This window comes from Nicotiana sylvestris, chromosome 4 (assembly GCF_000393655.2).
Source record: "Nicotiana sylvestris chromosome 4, ASM39365v2, whole genome shotgun sequence".
Lineage (NCBI taxonomy): Eukaryota > Viridiplantae > Streptophyta > Magnoliopsida > Solanales > Solanaceae > Nicotiana > Nicotiana sylvestris.
Genome location: NC_091060.1, coordinates 96,897,642 through 96,925,075, shown reverse-complemented (window position 1 = coordinate 96,925,075; position 27,434 = coordinate 96,897,642). Strand labels below are relative to the sequence as shown.

The following is a 27,434-nucleotide window of genomic DNA, read 5'->3' as shown; positions in this document are numbered from 1 at the left end:
GTTGAAGATTCAGGATCGGGATATTCTAAAGACTGCCTTTAGGACTCGGTATGGTCATTACGAGTTCCTCGTGATATTATCTGGGCTGACTAACACCCCAACAACATTTATGCACTTGATGAACAGTGTATTCCAGCCTTATTTTGATTCATTCATCATTGTATTTATTGAGGACATCTTGATATACTCCTACAGTAGGGAAGATCATGAGCATCATTTAAGGATCATTCTCCAGACCTTAAGAGAAAAAAGGTTATATGCAAAGTTCTCAAAGTGTGAACTTTAGCTTCAATCGGTGGCATCTTTAGGACATGTGGTGTCGAGTGACGGGATCAAGGTAGATCTGAAGAATATTGAGGTGGTGTAGAGTTGGCCTATACCATCTTCAGCGACTGAAATCCGGAGTTTATCGTGGTTTGGCTGGGTATTATCGTCATTTCGTAGAGGGCTTCTCATCTATTGCCACACCTATGACCAGATTTACCCAAAAAGGTGTTCCTTTCATATGGACTGAGGAGTGTGAGGCGAGCTTTCAAAATCTTAAGACTGCTTTAACCACAACCCCATTATTGGTATTGCCTTCGGTCTTAGGGTGTTATACTGTGTAATATGATGTGTCACGTGTTGGCCTTGGCGCGGAGTTGAAGCAAGACGGTAGGGTGATTACCTATGCATCTCGTCAGCTGAAGACTCATGAGAAGAATTATTCAGTCCACGATTTGAAGTTGGCAGCCATTGTTTATGCATTGAAAATCGGGAGGCATTATTTGTACGGTGTTCCTTGTAAGGTCATTCGACCACCGGAATCTTCAACATCTATTCAAATAGAAAGATCTTAACTTGCAGCAATGAAGGTGGTTAGAGTTACTTAAGGACTATGATATCACCATTCTATATCATCCCGGTAAGGCCAATGTGGTGGCTGATGCCTCGAGTCGAAAGGTGGAGAATTTGGGTAGTTTAGCATATCTACCGGTAGTAGAGAGGCCATTAACATTGGGGTTTAGGTCTTAGCCAACCAGTTTGTTAGATTGGTGTTTCGGAGCCTAGTCAAGTTCTTGCCTGCGTGGTTTCTCGATCTTTTTTATATGACCGTATCAAAGAGTATTAGTATGAGGACCCCCATCTGCTTGTCCTCGAGGACACGCTTCAGCACAACGATGCTAAGGAGGTTACTATTGGGAATGACAATGTATTGTGGATGTAGGGGCGGTTATGTGTGCCCAATATGGATGGTTTGCATGAGTTGATTCTTCATGAGGCCCATAGTTCAGGGTACTCCATTCATCCACATAACGCTAAGATGTATCAGGACATGAGGCACCACTAATTATGGAGGGGGATTAAGAAGGACATAATATAGTATGTAGCTCGATGCATAAATTGTCAGCAGGTAAAGTATGAGCATCAACAACCGGGTGGTTTGCTTCAGCGGCTTGAGATACCTGAGTGGAAATAGGAGCGTGTCACCATGGACTTTGTTGTTAGGCTCCCACGAACTCAGAGGATGTTTGATGCAATATGGGTGATTATGGACAGGTTGACCAAGTCGGCTCATTTTATTTCGGTAATGATTACCTATTCTTCAGAGCAGCTAGCTTAGGTTTATATCCGCGAGATTGTCCGACTTCATGGAGTACCAGTATCTATCATCTCTGACAGGGGTACGCAGTTCACATCGCATTTGTAGAAGGATGTACAATATGAGCTAAGCACATGGGTTTAGTTGAATATAATATTTCATCCTTGGATGGATGAAAAATTTGAACGCACTATTCAAATATTGGAGGATATGCTTCGCGCTAGTGTTGTGGATTTTAGGGGTGCTTGGGATCAAATCTTGCCATTTACGGAGTTTGCCTACAACAACATCCACTAGTTGGGTATCCAGAAGGTCAGTATAAGGCTCTATATGGGATTCGGTGTCATTCTCAAGTTGGGCAGTTTGAGCTAAGAGAGGCTAAGTTATTAGGCACGGATCTGGTTCGAGATGCTTTTGAGAAGGTTAAGATAATCAGGATATTGATGTCGTACAACCCAATCTAGACAGAAGAGTTATGCGAATCGGAAGGTTCGTGATGTTTCATTCATGGTTAAGCGCGAGTCTTGCTCCGGGTTTCATCCATGAATGGTATGATGAGGTTTGGAAGGAAGGGCAAGTTGAGCCCTAGGTATATCAGACATTTTGAGATCTATGAGAGGATTGGAGTGGTGGCCTACAAGCTTGCCTTACCACCTAGTTTATTTGCGGTTCATTCAGTGTTCCATGTATATATGCTCCAAAAGTATTATGGTGATCCATCTCATGTTCTTGACTTTAGCAAAGTCCAATTGGACGAGGATTTGACTTACATTGAGGAGCCTATGGCTATCTTGGACCGGCTGGTCCGGAAGTTGAGATCAAAGAATATTGCTTTAGTGAAGGTTCAATGGAGGGGTCATACGGTCGAGGATGCAACATGGGAGACTGAGCACGACATGCGAAATCGTTATCCTCATCTATTCACCACTTCAGGTATGTTCTTATGCACGTTTGAGGATGAACGTATATTTTAAGAAGGGGAGAGTGTAACGATCCGATCAGTCATTTTGTGTAATTACACCCCGCTACCCCTTTTATTGTTTCACACATGTGTTTTTATGCTTTTATGCCTTGCGGGGTTGATTAGTTTCGTTTCGAGAAGCATTCGGGTTGATTTGGACCATTGATTCTTGCCTTAGAATTTTAAATTTGAAAATTTTGACTTTTATGAAAATGACCCCAAAACTATGTTTTGACTCTGATAGCTTCGTATAGTAATTTCGGCTTGGGAGTATGCCCAAAACTGATTTTGGATGTCCGTAGTTTGATTTATTTTAATTTACCAAAATTTGGCAATTTTAAGTTTAAAAGTTTGACCGTAGGTTGAATTTTAGCTATCGAACTTGGAATTTGATTTTGGGAGTTGGAATAGGTCCATTATGATATTTAGAACTTCTCTGCAAAATTTGGTGTCGTTTGGAGTTGATTTTGACAGGAATCAAATGTGCAGTTGTAATTTTAGAAGTTCTTGAAAATTTCTTTGAACTTCTTGCGTTTTAGAGCTCAATCCGTAGTTTAGATGTTATTTTTAGGTTTTTATTGTGCGAGCGAGTTCGTATGATATTTTTACACTTGTTTGGATGTTTGGTTTGGAGACCCGAGGGCTCGGGTGAGTTTCAGACGCTTAGCGAGTGTTGTTGGAATCAAAGTTGCTTGTTTTCTGCACGTCTTAGATCTCGCATTTGCTATGTCTAAGTTCGCATTTGAGAAGGTAGTCCAAGTCTGTTGGGTACGCATATGCGAACCTAGTGTTTGCATTTGCAAAGTGCACTTGGGAAGATCTTGTACGCATTTGCGATCTACATGGTCACATTTGCGGAGGTCCATGGTTCTTAATTGCGATGATAGCAGAGATGGGAGGATCTTCCCCTTTGCGAGAGATTCTTCGCATTTGTGGGGTTCGCAATTGTGAACCCCAGGTCGCATTTACAATATATGCGACGATCAAATAGGTTAGGGATAGGAATTTGGGTTTATTCTCTCATTTTTGAACCCCAGACTCGGTAGAAGATGATTTGGAGAGGGAATTTTCACCTACAAACCTTGGGTAAGTGATTCTAATCTATTTCTAATCATATTCCATCAACATATCTTAAATTTTAATATCAAAATCATGTGAATCAAAGTAGAAATTTGTGAAACTGTCTTTTATTTTGAAAAATAAGAAATTGAGTTTTGAGAGTCGGTTTGGACTCAAATTTTGAAACTAATTAAATATATGAACTCGTGGAGATCATGGGTAGATGAAATCTACCATTGAAATCGAGTTTTGACCAGGCGAGCCCTCGATTGACTTTTGTTGACTTTTTAAAAAATGTGCAAATCTTAACTCTATCTATTGTGATTGAATTCCCTAGCATTGTTTGATGTTATTGAGTCGATTTTGGTTGGATTTGAGCCGTGTGGAGGTGAATTGTAAGGGAAAAGCTATTTCTGAATATTGAATTGGCCTAATTGAGGTAAGTGTCTTGTCTAACATCGTGCAGGAAAACTACCCTTTAGGATTAATATTGTTTGATTCACTCGTGCTAAGTGAAATCCGTGTACGCAAGGTGTGATTACACGGGTTGTACATAGTATTTGACCATTTTAGACTACTTAGACTATTTTCATGCTTTAATTGAAATGCCTTTTTATGTTCTAATCTCTCATAGTCAAATTATCCTTAATTGTGTTAAAATATCCTTAAATACTTTAGTTGACTTGTTTAGTATTTGTTCTACATCCTACTTGTTAAATACCTCCCATTCTTTAGTTAAACTTATTCTGTCCTTTATTGTTACATGTTATTTCTTCATTGTTAATAATCATTGTTGAAGTAATTATTCATGTTATCCCTTTACTTGTTGATTTCCATTATTTGAGACTCATTGTTGAATATTTATCTCTTTTACGGTGGAATTAGTCTTATATAATATTGTAGTTATACATTATTTCTCTCATTGTTGAGTTATTTGGTGCTGAAGTTGTAGAAATCGTTAATATGTTGAGGCAATGTTGGTTATTGTTGAAACATCTATCTTATTGAGCATTTTTCATCCATTGTTGTTGTTGATATTCTCGTATACGCTGTGTTAGAGCCATGGGCTATTGTTGTGAAAATATTATTGTTGTTGTTGTTGGCAAGTTGTGATATATAGGCACTTGTGGTGCGAATTGTTATTGTGATATGATATTGATGCGCATATGACAGTATAAGGCTTGGGTTGATGTGCATGCGGAGGTATAAGGTGGGACTTATGTGAGTGTTTCTTGTAGGGGAACTACATGAAGCCACATGGTGTCATAATGTTGGGTTAAAGTGCCAGTAACTATTTTGGGAAAACTGTTTTCCAGAAACTATTATAAAATGTAAGACTCACGCGACGGTAGAAGGAAAGATTGTTATTGAAACTTGGGAATGTGAATACGAGTCGGTACCTCGGTTGTGTTTCTTGATTATACAAGGTTGTACCTTGGTTTAATTATACGAGGCGTTACCTCGTTGTGATTCTTGCTATTGATTTCATGTTGCAAGGAGTTTTCAGATATTTCTTGTTACTTTGTTCTTATTTGTTCTAGCAGTTGTTGTCCGTATAGGACTACTTGAGTTTTCTTTCGTTGTTCCTCTTATGTGTTCCCATGTTAAGTTTCGGTATATGTTCTGGTTATTATCTTGTTTCGTATAAGCTATTTCATGTCTTCCCTTATTTATCCTTATTGAATTTTATACTGCTTATTTATATCCTATTACGTGTCTTGACCTGAACTCGTCACAACTCTACTGAGGTTAAGCTCGATACTTACTGATACCATATTGGTGTATTCATACTATGCTTCTGCATATTTTTTGTGCAGATCCAGGTATGTATGTTTGTGCCAGTAGATAGAGATTCCCGCTAGCTATTTTATTGAAGACTTCAAGGTATGCCTGCTCGGCGTTCACAGACCTTGGGGTCACCTTTTCTTATTCTCATTTATTATTGTATTAGTAGACGTGTGATTTTTGACCCTCCCCAAGATTTTTTATATTTTAGCATGTAAATATTTAGTTTAGGCCTGATATTGCTATTTCAACTAATTTTGACTCTTTTACTTTATTTCGTCACAAAATAAAAATTACAAAAAATATTTTAGTTTATGTATCTTTCATAAATTTAAATAAAAAATATACAAAAATAATACCTTATTTTTTATCTTTATATAATCTTGAAAATACAAAAACAATAGTGTCATGTTTTAATGTAGTTTAGTTTAATTAATTAGGATTAGTTTTTGTATTGTATAGTATTTTTATCTTATATTAAAGGGAGTTAATTAAGGTGTTGGACCACAATTTTACGAGTCTTAGAACCCAATTTTTGGTCCAATTCGGATTAGCCCATTAAGCCCAATATCCAATACCTACTAACCTAACTCTAAGACCTAAAACCTATACTACTTAAAACGCCCATCAGCAACCAAAAAGGGAACGAACCTAAAAAAAACCTACAAAACAAAAAAGACAGCTACAACCGCAGAGAACCTGGAAAACCCTAGAGCAAGGAGACCCCCCTGAACTCCATCTCTAACCCCACCGTTTCTCTTCTTCATCCTCACACCCAAACACAAAAGAGACCTAAAACTCATCTTTTTCAACAATCAGTGGCAGCAGCCATAAACAGAAGAACCAACGACCACCCTCACCCCACCAGCGACCAAGACTTCTACACACACAACACAGATGAGCCGCCAGAAAACCAGCGAACTCGGAGCCGTCGTAGACCACCACCAAATCGCCGGACCTCCACTCCAAGAACCCCATCTCCCAGCAGCCTTTACTACCCCTCAAACCTTCCTCAAAACAACCTGAAGTAGCCCGAAACAACTCCAAACCATGAGCTACTGTCATGGAGTTCGTTGGGTTCGTTTTTGGTTTAGTTTGAATTTTCCGGTGAATGTCGAGGTCAGCGAAAGTCCATGTTCGAGTTTACCTTTCCGGTCCAGTCCTTTGTTGCCAATTTTCCGTCGAATCTGATTTACAATTTCGTTTGGAGGGTCTATTCATCGGTCTAAATCCACAGGAAAGTTAATATGCTTTGAGTTCCATCTCTATCCCATCCTTTATTTATTGACTTTATCTTGTTCTTATCTGATGTTTGTATGATAAATTTGTGCGAATTTCATTCTTATTTATGGTACCTTGAGCTGAAATTGTCTAATTTGGAAATGAGATTCATTACTTGAGTTAAAGGGGATTAACTTAATGTTCATTAATGCAGCAATTTACACAAAATGCTTGCGGTTGGTGTATGCATTTTAGACTCCTGCTTAATTAGGTAGTCACTATGAAGGAAATTGAAATTGAAGGGAATTCTGGCGCAATAACGTGATGTGACCCCATTTCTTTTACAACACTTTTCATAATTCCGAGACCGATCACAATAATCTCAAATTAGTTAGAGAAAATAATTAAATGCGCTAGTTGATTTAGGCGTGTTATAATAAAATTATCATAACTACGGGTACGGTTCCCCTGACGTAATTTTGATATAATTTCCAAATCCGGGGTACATTTATGTGATCCGGCCATAATTTTCAATGTTAATAAATTAAACATGTTGTTGATCGTGGGTACGACTCCGGTAACGCGAATTGCAATGTGTACAAAAACAAACAAGTGCGAGACAATCGTGACTCGTTCAAATAATTTTCAGAAATCCTAAAAGTGGTTAAATAATTAATTAAAAGTTGTAGGAGGAATAAAATGCATAATAGGTATAAATATGTAATTAGTCAGATAATTAGTCCAAATAATAATAGTTGAGCGACCGTGCTAGAACCACGGAACCCGGGAATGCCTAGCACCTTCTCCCGTGTTAACAGAATTCCTTACCCGGACTTCTGTGTTTCGCGGACTGTAAACAGAGTCAAACTTTCTCGATTCGGGATTTTAAACCGGTGACTTGGGACACCATAAATTATCCCAAGTGGCGACTCTGAATTTAATATAAATAATTTCGTTTCGATTGTCACTTAAATTGGAAAAAACTCTCATATACCGCTTCCGGTGGCAGAAAAAGGAGGTGTGACAATATTTACTTTCGGACAGTGATGTAGTAGTTACTCTTGTTATACTCTGTAGAGCTTATGACTCAGTTCCACCAGGTTTTGGGGTGTGTAGTGTGAGATTCTATTTTCGGAAGGTTTATATCTATTATTTAGTTGCTTTCAGTAATTCGTTATTTTATATCTGTTCAGTTATTATGATTGTTAGGCTTACCTAGTCTTAGAGACTAGGTGTCATCATGACATCCTACGGAGGAAAACTGGGGTCGTGACAACTTTTCTCGAATTGGTCCGTTCAATAGATACAAAATGTACTAGCACAAGAAGTCGAAATTATACCATTCACATCATCGAGATACGTTATATTTAATCTTATGCTACAATCATTCATGATGATTTGTCTAATTTACTCATTAGATTGTAAAAACAAACTTCATACTTATAAGAACCGATAATTTAATCTTCCGTGCATAAGCTAAACTCTATACACTAAATCATCTATTATTTAAGCAAAGGACACAACATAATATATGATATATTTAAAATTTTATTAAAATTGAATAAATAATTATTCCATAATAAATACTATATCCAAACCAACAACAACATACCTAGTATTATCCCACACCGTGGTCTGGGAGGATAGTGTATACGCAGACCTTACCCCTACCTTGTGAAGATAGAGAGGTTGTTTCTAATAGACCATCGGCTCAGGAAAGCCTAAACACCACATTAATAAAAATATAGACAAGAAGGAGTAGCACCAAAAAGCCATATAAAAGCAAAATAAAAATAACAAAACAATAAGGTGATCAACAATGAAAGAAAATAACGTTTAGGCATAAAAACCTACTACTAACTAAAAGCAAGACTGCATGCCAATACTAATGTTGTGGACACTCTAGACTACCTACTCTGCTACCCTAATCCTCAACCTCCATGCATTCATATCAAGGGTCATGTCCTCAGTCAGCTGAAACTGTGTCATATCTTGCCTAATCACCTCTTTTTTTTGGCCTATCTCTACCTCTCTATAGGCCCTCCAATGTCAACCTCTCACACCTCCTCACCGGGGTGTCTGTGCTCCTCATCCTCACATGACCAAACCACCTAAACTGCGCTTCCCGCATTTGTCCTCAATAGGTGCCATACCCACCTTGTCGCGAACAACCTCATTTTTTATCCTATCTAACCTGGTGTGCCCGCACATCCATCTCAACATCCTCATCTCTGTTACCTTTATCTTTTGGACGTGAGCGATCTTGACTAACCAACATTCAACCCCATACAACATCGTTGGTCTGACCACCACTTTGTAGAACTTACCCTTATGTTTCGGTGACACCTTCTTGCCATACAAAACACCAGAAGCGAGTCTCCATTTCATTAATCCCGCCCCAATATGTTATGTGACATATTTATCAATCTCCTCATCCCCTTAAATAATAGACCCAAGATACTTAAAATTCCCTCTCCTAGGGATGACATGCGAGTGCAGCCTCACCTCACATTTCCCTCCTTGAGTCTCGCCACTGAACTTACACTTCAAGTTTTCTATCTTGGTCCTGCTCAACATAAACCCTTTAGATTACAGGGTCTGCCTCCATACCTCTAATTGCGCATATACATAGTCACTCGTCTCATCAATCAATACAATATAATATGCAAATAACATGCACCACGACACTTCCCCTTGGATATGGCATGTCAGTACGTCCATCACCAGAGCAAACAAAAAAGGGTTGAGTGTCGACCCCTGATGCAACCTCATCAAAATTGGAAAATGGTCCGAGTCCCAACCCACCATCCTCACTCGGATCTTTACTCTATCATATATGTCCTTAATCAACCTAACGTAGGTAACATGTACACTTCTAGCCTCAAAATATCTCCATAAAACCTCCCTCGGAACTTTATCGTACGCCTTTTCTAAGTCGATGAACACCATATGCAAGTCCTTCTTTCTCTCCCTATACTTCTTTATCAATCTCCTAACAAGGTGAATGGCTTCTGTAGTCGAACGCCCCCGGCATAAACCCAAACTGGTTCTTGAAAATAGACACACTCCTCCTCACCCTTAGCTCTATCACGTCTCTCCTAGACTTTCATAGTATGGCTAAGCATCTTACTACCCCGATATTTATTGCAATTTTGGATATCACCCTTGTTCTTCTATACATGAACCATCATACCCCACATCTACTCTTCGGGCATCTTCGTTCTAAAAATGGAATTAAATAGCCTAGTGAGCCACTCTAAGCCTGCCTTGCCCACACTCTTTCAAAACTCCACCGGGATTTTATCCGGCCTGATCGCTTTGCCCTTGCTCATCTTACGCATAGCCCCTAAACTTCATCAACTCTAATTCGCCTACAATACCCAAAGTCACAACGACTCCCGGAGAGTTCCAAATCACTCAGTACAATGCTACTATCCCTCTCATCGTTCAAGAAAATATGGAAGTAGGTCTTCCATCTCCGACGAATAAGCCCCTCATCCAACAAAACTCTACCTTCTTCGTCCTTGATGCACTTCACTTGGTCCAAGTCATGCGTCTTCCTTTCTCGTGCCTTAGCTAACCTGAGCAAACTCTTATCCCTACCTCGGCCCTTGATTTCCTCATACAAACAACTAAAAGCTACAATCTTGGCCGCCGTAACTGCTAGCTTTGCCTCTTTCTTAGCCAACTTATAATGCTCCCTATTAGCCCTCTTCTCCTCCTCGTCTACACTTTCCACTAGCTTTAGATACGTTGCTTTATTAGTTTTTACTTTTTGTTGGACATCTTAATTCTACCACCAGTCTCCCTAGTGACTACCAGAGTCCCTTTGAGGCCCCTTATACCTCTCTTGCGGCTTCCCTAATGCACTGTGCAGGTGTGGTCCACATAGCGCTTGCGTCCCCACTACTCCTCCAAGCCCATATAGTCACTAACTTCACCCCCAAATCCTGAGCTTTAGCTTCCGTCAAGGCTCCCCACTTGATCCTATGTTGGTTATACATCGCCCTCTTCCTTCTCTTCCTCGTGATCTCAAGGTCCATGACCAGGAGCCTATGAAGGGTCGAGGCGCTCTCACTCAGGATGACCTTGCAATCCGTGCAAAGACCTACATCGAACTTTCTGCAAAGTAATAATCAATCTGAGTCTCGGCCACCGAGCTTCAGAAGGTGACCAAGTGCTCCCTCTTCTTCGGGAAACTTGAGTTTGTTATCACTAAATCAAATGCTCTAGCAAAGTCTAGCAGAGATGTCGCTCCAACGTGGCTATTGAAATCTCCTCCCCAAACACATTGTTAATAGTTATCCCAACATGTACATAGCATATTGATAACCATATCCTTTTTTTGGTGATAAAGATAAACTTGCATTAAAGATAATTAAAGTAGCTACAGGGAGGTAGATGCAGAGGCATCCATTTTAGAGTTGTTTGTAACGCAGGAAATAGTAGTAGAAACAAATATGCCCTATTTTGAGTATCTAGTACAAAAGGGCTATTGGCAGCAGCCATGCACATAGTATTTATGTTTTGATTGCCAAAAGCCTGGTCTTCATCAGTCATATGTTGCAAAATGCAGTGTGTCTTCCTTATACGAGGGACGCCAGTTTGGTCCTTATGCAAAAAAGTTTCAACAAAATTCGGTGGTTCCTCAAAAAACAATGGTATAGCTGTTCTTGATAGATTGCATCCAGCTTTAGCTAAACCATCAGTCACCTCGTTACCCTCCCTGTAGGTGTGTTCCACGATGGCATTACGTAATAGGCCTAGGAGGTACCTATAGTCAGTGATCAAGTTAGCATAATGTATATTATCAGAATGTAGCAGATGCAATACCTGCACATCATCAGTGTTAACTTCTAGGGGCACCAAATTGTGTTTAAGTGTCAATTCCAGTCCAAAGTATAGTGCACGAAATTCTGCTTGGATGGACGTGGCATTTTCCAAGTTATCAACAAACCCTACGATCCAGCGACCCTGGTTATCACGTATAACCCCTCCCATACATGCTATGTTGGTTGTTAATGACATAGCCCCATCCGTGTTTAGTTTATAGGAATTTGGCTTGGGTGGCATCCAGGTAATATGTTGCACGACATAGTTCCTTTTTGGTGAGTATTTGGCAGCCAAGTAGGTGTATTCTAACGCACTATTGGTTATTTGCCTAAGAGATAGAGTCCTTTTCACATTGTTAAAGATGTTATGGTTTCTATTTTTCCAAATATGCAATAATGAGTATGTTGTAAATGTTTTCGCATTAATAAGGTGGGGCATTGGAAAATTATTTTTGTTGATTAGTGGATCTAGCCATTGATTGGGGTGACTATGAGGGAGTATAAAGTTAGTAATGCTAGTCATGCCCAGTTGGTGCCATATGTGGACTATGGTTGGACAATATAGAAATAGATGAGTAGTAGATTTAACTTGTGTGTGACATAGTGTACAAAGATCATTTTGAATTATGCCAATATGGTGGAGGTATTTAGAAGTTGGTAATTTATTGTGCAGGAGTAGCCAAAGAAAGGTTTGCAATTTAGGAGGTATTTGTATTTTCCAAATCCAATTGTAGGGAGGTAAGGTGACATGCAAGATGGACTCATATTGAAGAAGCTTTAAGTACAGGGACTTGGTAGTGAAAACACCCCGAGTTGAAAGGCCCCAATATATAGTGTCTACTGTGTGAGTGTATATTGGAATATGGATCCTATTAATAGTATTTCTTAGCTTTTCAGGCAGATTGAAGGGGAGGTCTTCCCAATTCCATTCATTTTGGCATCGATAGGTTGTAATCTGTCTAGTATGATGTTCTAGAGGAATTGGACCAACTAGAAGAGATCGTAGAGTGGTATATGGGGTAATCCATGTCGAATTCCAGAAATTTAGAGTAGAATTCATGCCAACTTTCCAATGAATTCCATGTTGACAGTTACCCCAGCCCTTAATAATGTTGTTCCAAGTGTGTGAATAGTTTGGTCGAACACGTTTGTCCTTATATTTAGCGATAAGAGTTTGTGCCCATAAAAGAGTGTAGGAGTGGAATACCCTCCACGCTAATCTTGCCAGAATTGCCTCGTTTTTCAAATGAAGTCGTTGGATACCCAGACCTCCTAAATGTTTAGGTAAAGTAATAGTTTTCCAATTTACTAAATGAAGTTTCTTTTTTTGTTGTATAGTACCCCATAGGAAGTTGCGCATATATTGGTTCATTCTATTTAAAATTTGTTTGGGGATAGCTATGTATTGCATGATGTGGTTAGGTAGAGCAGACAATGTTAATAACCATATCCACCTGCAATTTGCTAAAATTAATCACAACATGAATTTTCATTACCGTTTAATCAATATAAGGAACTTTTTGTTATAATAGTGTAATTTAACTTGTTATAATAAATAAAAAATTATCTCTCTCTCTCTATATATATATATCTTTAAGTGACCTGATTAAGTAAATATTACTTATACTACTAGTTCACACAACTTAAGCTCGGAAATAAAAAGAAGAAGAAGTGGAGGATGAGAGATGAACCAACGATAGGACCTTTGACACCTTAATTAATGCATAAGTTTAAAAATTATCACAACAATATCTCTTTATTATTACACCATTTGAAACGGAAATTCCTGTAGTTACGATCCCGAAATGTACAACGAAACCTTGCTTGTTTGGTTTGAGGATAAGATGATATAATTATGGTACAAGTCTTCAGGGGCAGATGTATGTATGGAGTTGGGGGTACGCCATCCGAACGCTGGGATAAATTTTTATATGCATACTAATATTTTTCACAGAAAACACTACATAATTAACAAGGGGCACCCCAAGTGACAAAATGACTGAAGGTACCATGGTTGAAGTGCTGTAATCCCACATGCAACACCCAGGATCAACACTCTCTTGAAGTCCTAGTGTTCATTTCTCTTATTTTCTTCATCTTTATTATTTACTTTTCTCCAGCTTTCCTTTCGTTTCTTTATGGTTCTTTTGTTAATTTCTCTTATTTTCTTCATCTTTGTTGTTTAATTACCTTGTAAAATTCTATTTTTATTATTTATTTATTTATATTGTATAATTTTTTTGATAAAACTAACATTTTATTTCATCAAAAAACTGTCATTACATATCCAGATTAATGCTGACCATAATCTCCTATTAACTATTTACATACATAACACTGATCTACACTACTTCATAGTGACTATATCTCGCCTAAGAAAAATTATTTAAGCTCTCCAATTCCTTTTGCCATTTGGTCTTATTTCTCCCTTGTATATGTATATGCATAGCAATTTCCTTGTATACTTTATCCATGTTATATCTGCCTTTGTTGAATCTAATAGAGTTCCTTTCATGCCAAATGCAGTAAACTACCATCGTGAAAATTGTTGTAGTCATTTCTGCTTTACAGTTCTTCCTACTTGTCAATCTGCTCATCCAATTCAGCTCATCTTGCCAGCTTCCTATCTGTCTATTGATGCCAAGCCATTTCAATACTCTGTCCCAGAGTTTGTGAGTTTTTGGACAGCCAAAGTATAGATGCTCAAAAGCTTCCATGTTGGTTGCACAGAACACACATTCTAATGGAGCTTGGATTTCAAATTTCATGAGTCTATCTATTGTTGCTAGCCTTTGATGAATAGCCAGTCATAGGTGAAATTTGAATCTAGGATGAATATGTGTATGTAAATGAATGCTTTTCCACATAACTTTTGGAAATTGAGGCTGCATTTGAACATAAGCTCTATGGATTTGGAACTTGCCTTGCTTTACTAAGGTCTCCAATGTAGATATAAGGCTATTCTATCCCGGCCGCATCTGCTTCACATCCTCTCTTGCCTCAATGATCTTCCTGATCACCCATGTTGCTACTTTGGGTGTGTCCATTTCTGCAATGTCTCTGTTCTTTATATAATAATTGTGAGCATATTTGATCCACAATGTATCTTTGTTCATAGCCAATACCAGAGATGTTTTAGTAGTGCTGCTTTATTCCATATCTTTATGTTTATAACATTCAAACCTCCTGTAGCTTTAGGCTGACATAACTTATCCCATGCAATCAAAGCTTTTCTTGAGCATTCTGTTAAGCCAGTCCACAGAAAGGTCCTACATATGGTTTCTATCATCTTCATGATCTTTTTTGGCAGCAAAAAAATTTGAGCCCAATATGTTTGTATTCCAAACAACACAGATTTGATGAGTTGAATTCTCCTAGAATATGAAAGCAACCTGGCTGACCAGCATCTTACTCTTTCAGTTATTTTTTCTACCAGTGGTAGACATTGGTGAATATTCAGCTTTCTTATCGACAATGGAACCCCCAGGTACTTAAATGGTAAAGAGCCCTCTGTATATCCAGTAAACTCCATCAATTGCTCATTTATGTGTTGTGCTATACCAGTAATATATATGGAACTCTTTTCTGCATTTGCTTGCAGCCCTGATGCAGCTGAGAATCTATTAAAAGCTTCCTGTAATTTAGTAACTGAATTTATATCACCCCTGCAAAACATTAACAAATCGTCAGCAAAACATATGTGTGTTGCTCCCAGCTTCTTGCATTTGGGATGGTATTTGAACTCCTTTTGTATAGCCAGTTAGTTCATCTCCCTTTGTAAATATTCCATAGCAATCACAAAGAGATAAGGAGATATTGGATCTCCTTGCCTTATTCCTCTCTTAGCTGGGAAAGGTTTGGTCAGTCCCCTATTTTGAACCAAAGAGTAGGATACTGTTGTCACACATTCCATTATCCATAGGATGAATTTCTGAGGGAAGCCAAGATCAGTAAGCATGTACCTAATAAATTGCCAATCCAGTGAATCATAAGCTTTCCTTAAGTCTACCTTAAGAACACATCTTGGAGACAAGCATTTCCTATTATAGTCATTGAAGAGTTCATGACTGAATATGATATTATCAACAATAATCCTCCCTTCTATAAAAGTAGACTGTGCTTTCACAATTATAAGCTCAATCACTTTTTTGATTCTTTTAGTCAGTATCTTAGAAATGATTTTGTATACAGTGGTGCAGCAAGCAATAGGCCTATAGTCCTTCACTGTTGTAGGAGCTGGAACTTTAGGGATCAAAGTTATGGCTATACAGTTCCATGCCTGCTTCATCTTGCCTGTTTGGAAAAAGAATAGCACAACATCATATATATCTTGTCTCACTTCCTGCCTATGTTTTGTGAAGAATTCTATTGGGAATCCATCCACTTCAGGGGCTTTATCATTTGGCATGTCCTTCACTGCTACATCGATTTCTGCATATGTGATATCCTGAATTAGGTCTTGTTGTTGTTGCATTGAGAGGCACTCTCTTCCTTTGATGAATTTAGTATTAGGGCATGGCTTTAGACCTGTGGCTTTTCCCATAAGCTGTTTGAAAAGGCAAGTGAATTCTTTTTCTATAGCTTCAGGGTCAGTGATCTTAACTCCTAATTCGTTATATACAGAGGTAATTATGTTTTTGTTTGCTCTGATCTTCAGCTGTGCATAGAAGTACTTGGAGTTTGAATCCCCATGATCAATCCGATTACTTCTAGCCTTCTGTCTTAGTTTCCTGATCTATCTATACTTGGTTGAAAGGATCAAGTATCAACTTGGCTTGTGTACACTCCAATTTCTGTCTAATTTGGATCAATCTCTGTTCATAACTTGCCATCTCCTTGTTCAACCCTCTAGTCTCACCTTTCAGCTTTTTAACTTCAACCAGCTATCAGACATAGGATCATTTCCCATCTTCTGCTTCCAAATTCTTTCTACAATAGGCTTAAACTCCTTGTGCTCCATTGTTTCCATGTACAACTTGAATGGCTGGGATATATAGTATTCCTTCTCCATATTTGGACCAAGATTGGTGAGTGATCTAACACTCCAGGTTCTAAGCAATTAGCTTCCACATACCCATAATCTTTAGTCCATTCAAAATTGCCAAAAGCCCAATCAATCTTACTGTATACTCTATCATTTGCACTTTGATTATTACACCAAGTAAAGAAACATCCCTTAGTCCTCAATGGGGTCAGTTGCATATTATCTATACAATCCTTGAACTCCTGAACCTCATTCGTAGTGATTGGTTGTCCTAATCTATCATCTGTGGTTAGGACATTGTTGAAATCACAACTTATGAGCCAGGGGATTTGAGTCTGCCCCCTAGCTATTGCAGACCATTCCATAGACTAGCCCTTTCTTGCAATTTGTTTCTAGCATACACTACAATCAACATAATTTTGTATCACTGGTTCCATCACTAGACAATGAATGAATTGCTTATGGACTTGAATTATGTTTACTGTCAAATATGTTCTCCATAACAACCATATTCTCCCATTCTCAGCCTTAGTATAGTTATAACAGTAACCCTAATCCTTAGCTACCTTATACAAGATATTTTTTTCCTTTTTTTTCTTTTACTCTGGTTTCTAGACATCATAGGATATCTATCTTATTCTTTTGCAGAAAGATTCTCAGTTCCTTCTGCTTGTGGGGCTTGTTCAGCCCTCTTATGTTCCAAGTGCTGATAATCATGGTAGTTTTTGTATAGGATCAGAGTTATTCACCCCTCCCTGTACACCATATTCTTCCAACATTGAAAATCTATTGGAAGTGCTAGCCTCATCATTTATCACCTACTGAACACCTGCAGTATTTTGTCTTTCACTGTTTTCCTTCATTTGTATCATCAAGCTCTTTTGGTCTGGTTTATCTACTGAGGTCTGCTTGTCTTTGTCAAGTGGAGGTTGTACTTCATTCTTCTCTCCAATCCCCTCCTCTTGTTCCTGCTCTTCTTTTGGCTTCCATTCCTGAATAACTTTTCTCCCTCTGCCTCTATTCCTTCTTTTTGGGGCCTTGAATTTAACATCTTCATTCTGTTTAGTTGAATTCCAGCATTCAGAGCTATCATGACCAAACTGTAAATATTCATTACAGAATTTTGGCCTCCATTCATACACTATTTCTTGTTGTCTAGTACCTATGGGAGTTTCAATCTCAATAGTCTCCACTAGTGGCTTTGTGATGTCAACTTTCACAAGTACTCTTGCATAGGAAATTTTGTTCAAATCTGCTATAAATTTATCAGTGTATAATGGTAAACCTACAACACTAGCCACCTTACTTAATGCATCAGTAGTCCAATACCCAGCTGATAGGCTAGGTAAGTGAATCCACAAGGGGATAGTAGTGATAAACTTAGAATCAAAGTAGAAAACTCTCTCCCAGTTCTGCAAAATAAATGGCTTGTTATGATATGAGTAAGGCCCAGCTTGCATGATTGTGTCTCTTTCCTCCACTGTTGTGAATCGAAACACATAATATCCTTCTTGGTGATACAGGATCTGAGGTCTATTGACAAAATCCCAGACTGATTCAACATAGCTCTCCATAGATTTCTCATATGGAGTATCCCCAAGTACATACCCAATTAGAGCAGTCGCCCAGTGTTCCTTTAGCTCGCTTACATCTTCTTCCTCTATTTGAATGACAATCTTACCGTCTCTATGACTTGGTGGAATATACTCCAGCCTCATCCCCATCTGTGAGTTCCGGTTTTGTTGTCTTAGCTCCTTTGCATGCATGACCTTCCCTATCTCTGCTTTGGCTGTGAGATCTGGATTTGGAGATGGTTTTGAAGATCCAGCTTCAGAAAATTGCAATCGTTTTGGACTGGTTGGCAATTGATCTTTGGATTTCTGAGCTTCCTTCGCAGTAATAGCAATTTTACTGTTCCATTGAGTACCGTTCCCCTCTTCATCCTCACTTAGCTCCTTTTCCTCTTGAATTGATTGGAAACTAGGTGGTAGAAAACTTCCAAATGTTAACGGAGTGAAATTCTGCATTGTTAAGGTCACCGGAGTTATAGCAGCAGTCACCGGCGCTGCTTGTTTGCGTCTCCTTGCCATCGATGGTGCACGTTAGCCTCCCTTGGTCTATCGTGCGCCGAGAGCTTTATATTGTATATTTGCTTCTATCTTTTTCTGGATTTTTCGTATTTTGTTTGAATGTAATTTAATCATTTTCTCTTTTTATCCATCTATTGTCATTTTATTAATTATAAATTTTTTTAAAATGATGCATCAAAGATATAATATAATAATAATTACTACATATAGATTGAAGGAGTGTATCACATATTCGTTTATGCATAAAAATCTTTTAAATAGGATTGAATAAATTCAAAATATATCGAACCGAATAAAAACGAAGTAATCCAAAATGGGTCGAATCGTCTGAATGTATACCCTAATATAATTTTCTTCACTAGTGGTCAGTTTGCATTAAAATAGTGACACTCATAGCCATCAAATCCTGAATCCGCCTCTGTTCTTGGTATTGGTTTATAAATTGTTTGGTTTGTATGTTGAAACTTGCATAACTAATCATGGTATAATGCATTACCCCAAATGATATATTATTTTATACCTAATATAACTTGGTATAACAGTATATGGATTTAATCTACACAGATTAACACTAAAAGAAACAATTACTCTTTGTCTTTTCCTACAAACCTCATAAATACCCTTTACGTCCCATTTTAGTACAAAAAATCAAACGTCCGACTAAAAATAATCTTTGCATTATAGTCTTTATATAACTAATTAATGCATGACTAAATCCTATATTATAATATAATTTATTTCTCAACTAAACGACACCTTATTGCCTTGTACGTACGTATTCTTTACAAACACAAAAAGATAAAGAAATATCAGAACGGTAAACGAATACAAACAGTTTAAGAAAAACTGACCCACACGCTTATTACCTCAGGGGCGACCCCCATAAAGCAAGTAAAGCAACCGCTTTAGGCCCCATATTTTTGAGGGCCCCATTTTTTGTTACACCTATTAAACTATGTATAATTTTTTTTTTTTTAAAATTCTGTAAAATAAAAAAGTTTGATTTCTTTACCAAGAAAATTGCACTTGAAATGAATATCGAGCCCGAATTTCGTAAGAAACGTGTGATATATAGGAAGTAACAATTTGATGCGATTGTTGATAATGAAATCTCAAAATCTTTCGAAGAGTCCTTTAGAGTTGATTACTTTTATACATAATATACAAAGCTGTTTTTTCACTTCAAAGTAGATTTGAACAATTTGCAACATATGAAAATATTTTTGGTTTTCTATTTGGCCGTAAAAACTAAGATCACTAGATATTGAAAATTTGAAAAAAAAAATATGGCCTTAATCTTGTATGTTCCTTAAAGCATAATAATCCATTCGTATTTAATGGTTTGGATTTATTTTTTGATAAAACTATTAAGGAATATAGTACAATTAGAAGATAACAGTTTAAAATCTACATTTAATAAAATAAAAAAGATATAATTCTTTTCCAAATGCCTAAATTGCTTATGGAATAATGTTAATAACTCATGTTACCGTTGCATCAGCGGAAAGAAGTTTTCAAAATTAAAATTAATGAAATCTTACCTAAGATGTCATAAGAAAGGTTAAATGTATTAGTTATATTATCAATTGAAAAATATTTATTAGGAGTTATTGATTATAAGAAAATTATGAACAACTTTGTATCTAAGAAAAGCTAAAAAAAATAGACTTAAAATAAATAATTTAAAAAATGAAGGCCCCTCATAAAGTTTTAGGCCACAAAATTCGTTGGGCCGCCCCTATATTACCTATCCATATTCCTTCCCGTGGCTTTGTTTTCTCTTTAATTTATTTACTTAGAAATAACAAGTAATCAATGCAATATTAAAATATGCTCAAACTGCCGTCATTATCAGTATTGCAAAAGGCAAAAATTAGACGTATCTTTTGTTAAAACTAAATTTTCGAGCAATCTAATCTATAGACATGAAAAGTTGAAGTTGAAATCAGCAATTTGAAAAACTTAACCCCAAATTTGTAAATAATTAAGACGGTTATTATTTATGTATTATTTCTTTTGTGCGATAAATATATTTTTAAAACACGTCTAGCTAAGTTGGACTTGTGATATTTTCTTGTAAAATTACGCTAGGGACATGTTCCTTTACAAAGGAAAAAGGATCAAATATATCCCTTCACTTTACTATATTGTTCACATCTACCCTCATTTATACTATCGGACACTACTAGAAAAAATCTTTTTTCGACTACAGTAGTTATAAAATTCATATTTATATGCATATATTTTTTTTAGAATTTTGCCGACTATGTTCGTAAAGTTTGGCGAAAAATTCCGCGTATATAATTTTCGGACTAATGTAGTCAGAATATAACACAGGAAAGTCAAATCACTTTTGACAGCATAGTCCTGACAGTTTCCGACTACAACAGTAAAAAATTTAAATAAAAAATTAATTAAATAATTAATATACACTACGGACTATAGTAGTCGAAACTTAGTCAGATATTATTTAGCGACTACTGTAGTCGGATAACTTAAGTTATTTTGGGCCTAACTTAGTCGAAACCCTTATTATTCTAATTCTCTTTTCCTTTCCCACCTTCTCTCTCATCTCTCACGCTCACACTTTTGCTCCTCTCTTCAACCGGCAGCTTCAGCGGTTGTGACCAGCGTTGGGGAGAACTACTCAGGTGCCAGATCTCTCTCCGTCAGTTTCTCTCCCTCTCTCTGTGTTTGTGTGTATGTAGAGGCGGACCCAGGATTAATTGACGGCAGCACCTTGTCTTAATTCGCACAGTCGGCTCTTGCCAGGTAGGGGTGTACATAGAAAAATCGATAACTCACACCAACTCGATAATCCGAGTTAAATCAAGAGAAAAAAACCCGACTATGGTTTGGTGTTGGAAAAAAAAATCCGACCATAATTGGTTTGATTTGGTTTTAACTAAATAAATTCAAACGAAACCAAACCAACCCGACATTACATATATAGAAAGTTTAAATATATTTAATATATAAATATATTTATTGTGATGTAATTTATATTTTGAGCACAAGTTATATGAGATATTTTGAGCACAAGTTATATGCTTTGTGCTACAAAGATTTTACCGAAAAACCAAGAAAACTGAGATTGAAAAACTCGAGTTTCATTGATTTGGTTTGGTCTTTAGATTTAATGGCCCGACACAATTGATTTGGTTTGGTAATTGCAAAATCCGAACCAACCCAACCTATGTACACCCTTAATGCCATGGTGCATTTAATTGATTGTTATATTTATTCAACTTATATATACATATCGATAATCCAATTAATTAAATAGATTTAGCTTTAAATTAATCAAATTTTCTACGTCCAGATGAGAAATGTACGTTTTACTAGCATTTTATAAATTATACAGAACCACATCCATTCTAACAATTATACAAATTAATAAAAACAAGATGTGTTAAATTTATTTTAACATACCTGATTGAGAGTGTGTGCAAAAATAATGTAAATGGATTAAAAATTAATAGATGTAGAAAAGAATTAAAGGAAAAGGAAAAAGGGCCAAAAGAAGAATGAAAAATAATGCTGAGGACACTATTGGTAAGAATTGTAAGAAACAAGGCCAGGCAAAAGGTGGAAAATAATAAAAACAAAGAAATGACTAAGGAATTAAGAAAGTACCGTTTGTCATACTCAATTTTTGCAAGAGTAAACTTTCTTTGAATTCAAAAAAAAAGGAAGAAAAAAACATCAGAAATAAATGCTGGAACTGGTTTCGAACTCTAGACGTCAATCAAAGGAAGATGCTTGAGCAAGCTTCCCGAACAACGCTCCCGTCCAAAGTTTTGTGAGAGAGGGGGCAAAAATAATATTTAAAGGGGTCCTCAATATACATACAAATATATATATAACACATATGCAACATTTTTGCCGAGGCTAACAGGTTCCGGTGACCCCTCTATACCCAACGTAGGTTCGCCTCTGTGTGTATGTGTTTTATTGTTGTTGCAATGCAGAAATCTTAACATTGATGTAGTAGAAAAGGGTGTAATTGCACTCGCATTAGTGTGTATATATATATATATGTAAAGTTGGGAATTAGCCAGTGCGGTATACAGCCAACTTTCATATTTATCTTTTTCCTGTTTTTTTTTGAAATTTTTTTCCATTGTTTCTTATTTATGTTTTCTAATTACAATTTGTTCTCAAAGGTCAAAGGTCGTGTTGTTCCAAAAAATTGTAGAACCGTTGCAACATTTAATACAAAAACGGTCCTGCCTAATCAACAACAACAACAACGACCCAGTATAATCCCACAAGTGAGGTCTAGGGAGGGTAATATGTACGCAAACCTTACCCCTACTCCGAAGGGTAGAGAGGCTGTTTCCAGGAGACCCTCGGCTAAAAAAAAAGCAACAGGAGACGATATATTAGTACCATAAAAATGCATAATAAAATAACAACAATATAGGAGATATGAAATACAGAATACGAAATACGAAATAGATGGCTGGTATATTAACAACTAGCAGGTAAAGCCCTGAATCAATAGACGACCAATGACATTCTTAGTCTAACTCCTAACTGGCTAGACTCACTCAGAAGTCCCGCCTAATTAATGTTTAGTATAAAAACGGTTCTGCCTAATCAATGGAAAGGTAATACGCAACTCTTCTTATTCCGCCGTCCTAATATATTGCAATCTTCCGAACCACCAACCATCACACTTTTCTTGCTAATCTCTCTCACTCTCATCACTTTGTACGCTTCACGTGTTTTGCTCACATTCCAGATGAAAACAAAAATTAAAAGAAACCCACTTCATACAATTCGATTTATGCTCCTATTCTTCTTCTTTTTCGTGTTGTCTTTCTGATATGGAAATATGGACGGTTTGGTTCTTATAGTAATAAATTTACAGATATGGTTATGGTGGTGTTGCGAAAACTCAAGTAGTGATGGTAATGAGGGTGGTACTAACCTATATCGCTTGGTACTTTGTTTTAAATGATAGTGATGGTAATGAGGGTGATACTAACCTATATCGCTTGGTACTTTGTTTTAAATGAATTATGAACCTATCAAGTTGTTTTCCTGCTATTTTCTAGTCTTATTTTTGGAGTGTTATGATACCTTTTCCCTCTAAAATAATTGTTTGGGTGTTTGCATAACAAACTATAGTTGTATTAAATATATTTCTGACAAACAAATTGCCAAATCCTTGTAGTATATACTGGATTAGCATTCTTGATGGTTGAGGTGCTTTCAAAATTGTATGGTAAAGGCTCGAGAAGCTAAATCAGGTTAATTTCAAAAGTTCATACAGATTAAATCAATTATCTTTTCTTGACCTACATACGAAAAGCAAAATATTATCTTGAGTACTAGACAAACTTCATTGGTTACGATTAATACTTACACCTATTTTCTTCTAATAATTTCTTTATATTCTTGTCATATGAGTGTTCTTTATATATCGTATATTTTTCAAAAACATTTTTCACTTAACATGAGTCAATGTAATTACTTTGTGAGCTAAACTTATTATTTCAAAATATAAGGAAAAACCGTAGGGTGAGTTGACTATGTATCAATATGGTTTGCAATTTGAAAAAGACTTTCTTCTTAATCTTTTAATTCAACAACATATTACGTTATTAATAGCATAATTATTTGCTTCCACTTTTTTTCCCTAGAAAATGAGCGTTATTAACTACTTCTCCTCAACAGAGAGGACACCTTACCATTTTGGAGGATGAATCATATTCTTTGAACGTTTTTTCTTACTACGAAAAAATATTAATATTCACTTTTAAGGTATTACAGTTAACCAACGAAGGTTAAGAAGTATAAAGATCATTTTTATCATCCTTCTTTTGTTGTCAGGGGATATTTGTGCAGGATAGAAGGGATAAATATTTTATTTGCAGAAGAAAATGAGGAGCGGATTGAGCTTTCATTCACGAGAATATGGAGTCCATCAATCCATGTTTATTCACGACGAGAATGTGGGGTTATTAGTACAGGATAGAGAAGGTTCTTTCTTGATTAAGATAGTTGTGTTTTGATTTTTTTTTTTTTTTTTGTATATTTTCTTTTAGATGATGGTGTTTGCAATAAATTTATGCAGAGAAAAATAAAACTGCAATCACAAACAACTATAAAGAAAAAAGGATTTTATTGATAAACAATGTAGGTTACAACTCCATTTATCCCTTGATTCTTCCCTCCGATTTATTCTATGTGATTCGAGGACCTTAGCGGCGTATTTCAAACGTAGGACTTTGTGACGACCCGGCCCGTCGTCACGCGAGTTACCGCCCCGTTTCCCCCATTTTATGCTTCTTCATGTTTCGTTATCGGTATTCGGTGTGTTAGAGTTAACTCGGATTGGTTTTGATAGGAAATGAGACACTTAGTCTCTTTAAGGAAGGCTTGTTTTGGAAAAGTCAACCGGATGTTGACTATTGAGTTAGAGGGCTCAAATGTGATTTCCGGTGATTTGGTTAGCTTTGGGGGATGATATGTGGCTTAGAAGTGTGATCAGAATTGATTTTGGAGGTCCGGAGTAGAATTAGGCTTGAATTGGCGAAGTTAGTATTTTGGCGAATTTCGGTTGGTAGGTGAGATTTTGATACGGGGGTCGGAATGGAATTCCGAGAGTTGTAGTAGCTTCGTTAGGTGATTTTGGACGTGTGTGCAAAATTTCAGATCATTCGGAGGTGTTTTGGTCGGGTTTTTGATCAAATGCGTATTTCGGAAGTTTTTAAGAAATTTAGGCTTGAATCCGATATAATTTGATGGTTTTAGTGTTGTTTGATGTGTTTTGATGATTGGAACGAGTTTGGGGTGATGTTTTAGGATGGGTTGGCACTTTTGGTTGAGGTCTCGGGGGCCTCGGGGTGATTTCGGATGGTCAAACGGACCAATTCTAACCTTTGGAAGTTGCAGATTTTTCAGCTAAAGTGTTGCAGACAGGAGTGCAATTGCGATCGCATAGAAGGTTTGGGGAAAGTTGTTCTGTTGCTCATTTGCGATCGCGGAGTAGGGCTTGCGATCACATAAGTTGAGGAGTTTACTCATTGCGATCGCGTTTGGTGGATTGCGATCGCGTAGTATTAAATGGACCTGGGGTCCAGGATGGTATTTTGTTAAATGCGAATGCCGGTGAAAGTATGCAATCGCGTAGGTTCAAGAGCTAATGCATTGAGATCGCAGGGATTTTAGTGCGATCGCATAGAGGGAATTTTGAGAGTTTGAATTTTGTGCTGTGCGATCGCATAGAAGAAATCTGGGCTGGACAGAAGGGTTTTTAATAGCATTTTATCCGCGAGCCTAAGTCTATTTACACCATTTTTGAACATCCTTGAGAGATTTTGGACGAGGATTAAAGAGGGTTTCGACTGGGATTGACTGGAGGTGAGTCTTATGACCTAAAAAATTATTTAATTGTAGATTCAACGTCTAAATTCATGGAAATTTGATTAAAAAAGGAAGGATTAGGGCTTGACTTTTGAAATAGAAATTTGGGGGTTTGAGGGAGCATTTGAGCTCGGATTTCAGTAAATTTGATCGGGTTTTGCCAACTTCGTGATTTTCGATATTTTCGAGTCTTTTCAATTGGGTTGTATTCCCTTAGCCTATTGTAACATATTACTTGTGGTTTTGACCAGATTCGACGCTCGAGGAGGTTGATTTGCGAGGCAAGAGAGTAGCGAGCTAGGATTTCGGCCTGCTTGAGGTGAGTAATGGTTATAAATGATGTTCTGAAGGTTTGAAACCCCGGATTTGCACAACGTGGTGCTATGTTGAGATGAGACACACGCTGTATGATGATCGTGGGGTCATTTACTACTGGGGATTTGGACTCGGTCCATCCCGTTTGATGACTCTACTGTACTTTTGACTGAGACTTAATAAATATCATTATATTATGGGCTAGTTGTCATGTTTGGGGCCTTGTGCCGATCTGTAGAACCCTTAGGGGGCATTTTTATTGGTTGACCTCACTTTTCTTGTCGAAATCATACCCTCAGTCATGTTCTTAATTGATAAACATAATATGAACCCGCTTTAGAAATTGTTAAATCCTAATGAGAGTAATGTGTGGGTTGAGAACCCCGTCTTATCTTAGTGTGCCCAAGTGGCCAAGTCTATATTGACTGAGAGGGGTCGAGAACCCCATTGTGAAGGTATTTGATATGCTATTGATCGGGCTGCACGCCGCAGCAGTATATATGTATTTATATGGATCGGACTACATGCCGCAGTAGTATATTATATGGATCGGACTGCACGCCGCAGTAGTATATTATATGGATCGGACTGCACGCCGCAGTAGTATAGCACTTGGGCTGAAGGAGCCCCTCCGGAGTCTGCACACCCCCAGTGAGCGCAGTCGACTATTTTTGGATCGGGCTGCACGTCGCAGCAGTATATATATATATATATATATATATATATATATATATATATATATATATATATATGGATCGGGCTGCATGCCGCAGCAGTATACTATATGGATCGGGTTGCACGCCGCAACAGTACCAATATGAATTCGGTTATCGTGAGGAGTAAATGAAATGAATACTGGCTTAAAGGACTTTTAACTGACTTCTTCATTGAGTTGTTGTTTTTGATATTCTCACTATGTTAATATAGAACTGCGTAGTGTTTTATGAGTTTTCTTTCCGTCAGTCATTATTTATTGCTATTACTCACTAAGTTGGAGTACTCACTTTACTCCCTGCACCATGTGTGCAGATACAGATATCCCGGAGGCATAGTTTGAGCTTTCTGCTGCTGCCCAGCTTATTCCGGAGTCATCGAGGTAGCTGCATGGCATCCGCATGACCCGATTTCTCCCCTTATCCTCTTTATTTTCCGCATTCTAGACAACTTTATGTATAGGTTGCTACACAAACTTGTATTAGAGGCTCTTGGCTCGTGACACCAGATCGGT

The 27,434-nt window shown here is 37.3% G+C and overlaps 2 protein-coding genes and 1 long non-coding RNA gene across 4 annotated transcripts; 1 reads left to right on the top strand and 2 right to left on the bottom strand.

Annotated features, from left to right (window-relative positions):
* Positions 1 to 9,954: 9,954 nt before the first annotated feature.
* Positions 9,955 to 10,651, bottom strand: LOC138889875 (uncharacterized). Its single transcript, XM_070173214.1, has 2 exons — positions 10,454 to 10,651; positions 9,955 to 10,350 (listed from the first exon to the last, which is right to left on the bottom strand). The coding sequence occupies exons 1-2, from the start codon at positions 10,649 to 10,651 to the stop codon at positions 9,955 to 9,957; spliced, it is 594 nt and encodes a 197-aa protein (XP_070029315.1).
* Positions 10,652 to 17,242: 6,591 nt separating this feature from the next.
* On the bottom strand, positions 17,243 to 18,514 carry LOC138889874 (uncharacterized). Its single transcript, XM_070173213.1, has one exon. It carries the CDS (start codon positions 18,512 to 18,514, stop codon positions 17,243 to 17,245), a length of 1,272 nt encoding a protein of 423 aa, XP_070029314.1.
* A 2,551-nt stretch (positions 18,515 to 21,065) lies between these two features.
* LOC138889027 (uncharacterized) lies at positions 21,066 to 27,391 on the top strand. 2 transcript variants are annotated; one of them, XR_011406575.1, is made up of 3 exons: positions 21,066 to 21,286; positions 23,697 to 24,505; positions 27,236 to 27,391. It is a non-coding gene; the product is annotated as an uncharacterized lncRNA (long non-coding RNA). The 2 variants fall into 2 exon arrangements; XR_011406576.1 differs by lacking the exon at positions 27,236 to 27,391 and adding an exon at positions 26,143 to 26,171.
* The last annotated feature ends 43 nt before the right edge of the window (positions 27,392 to 27,434 follow it).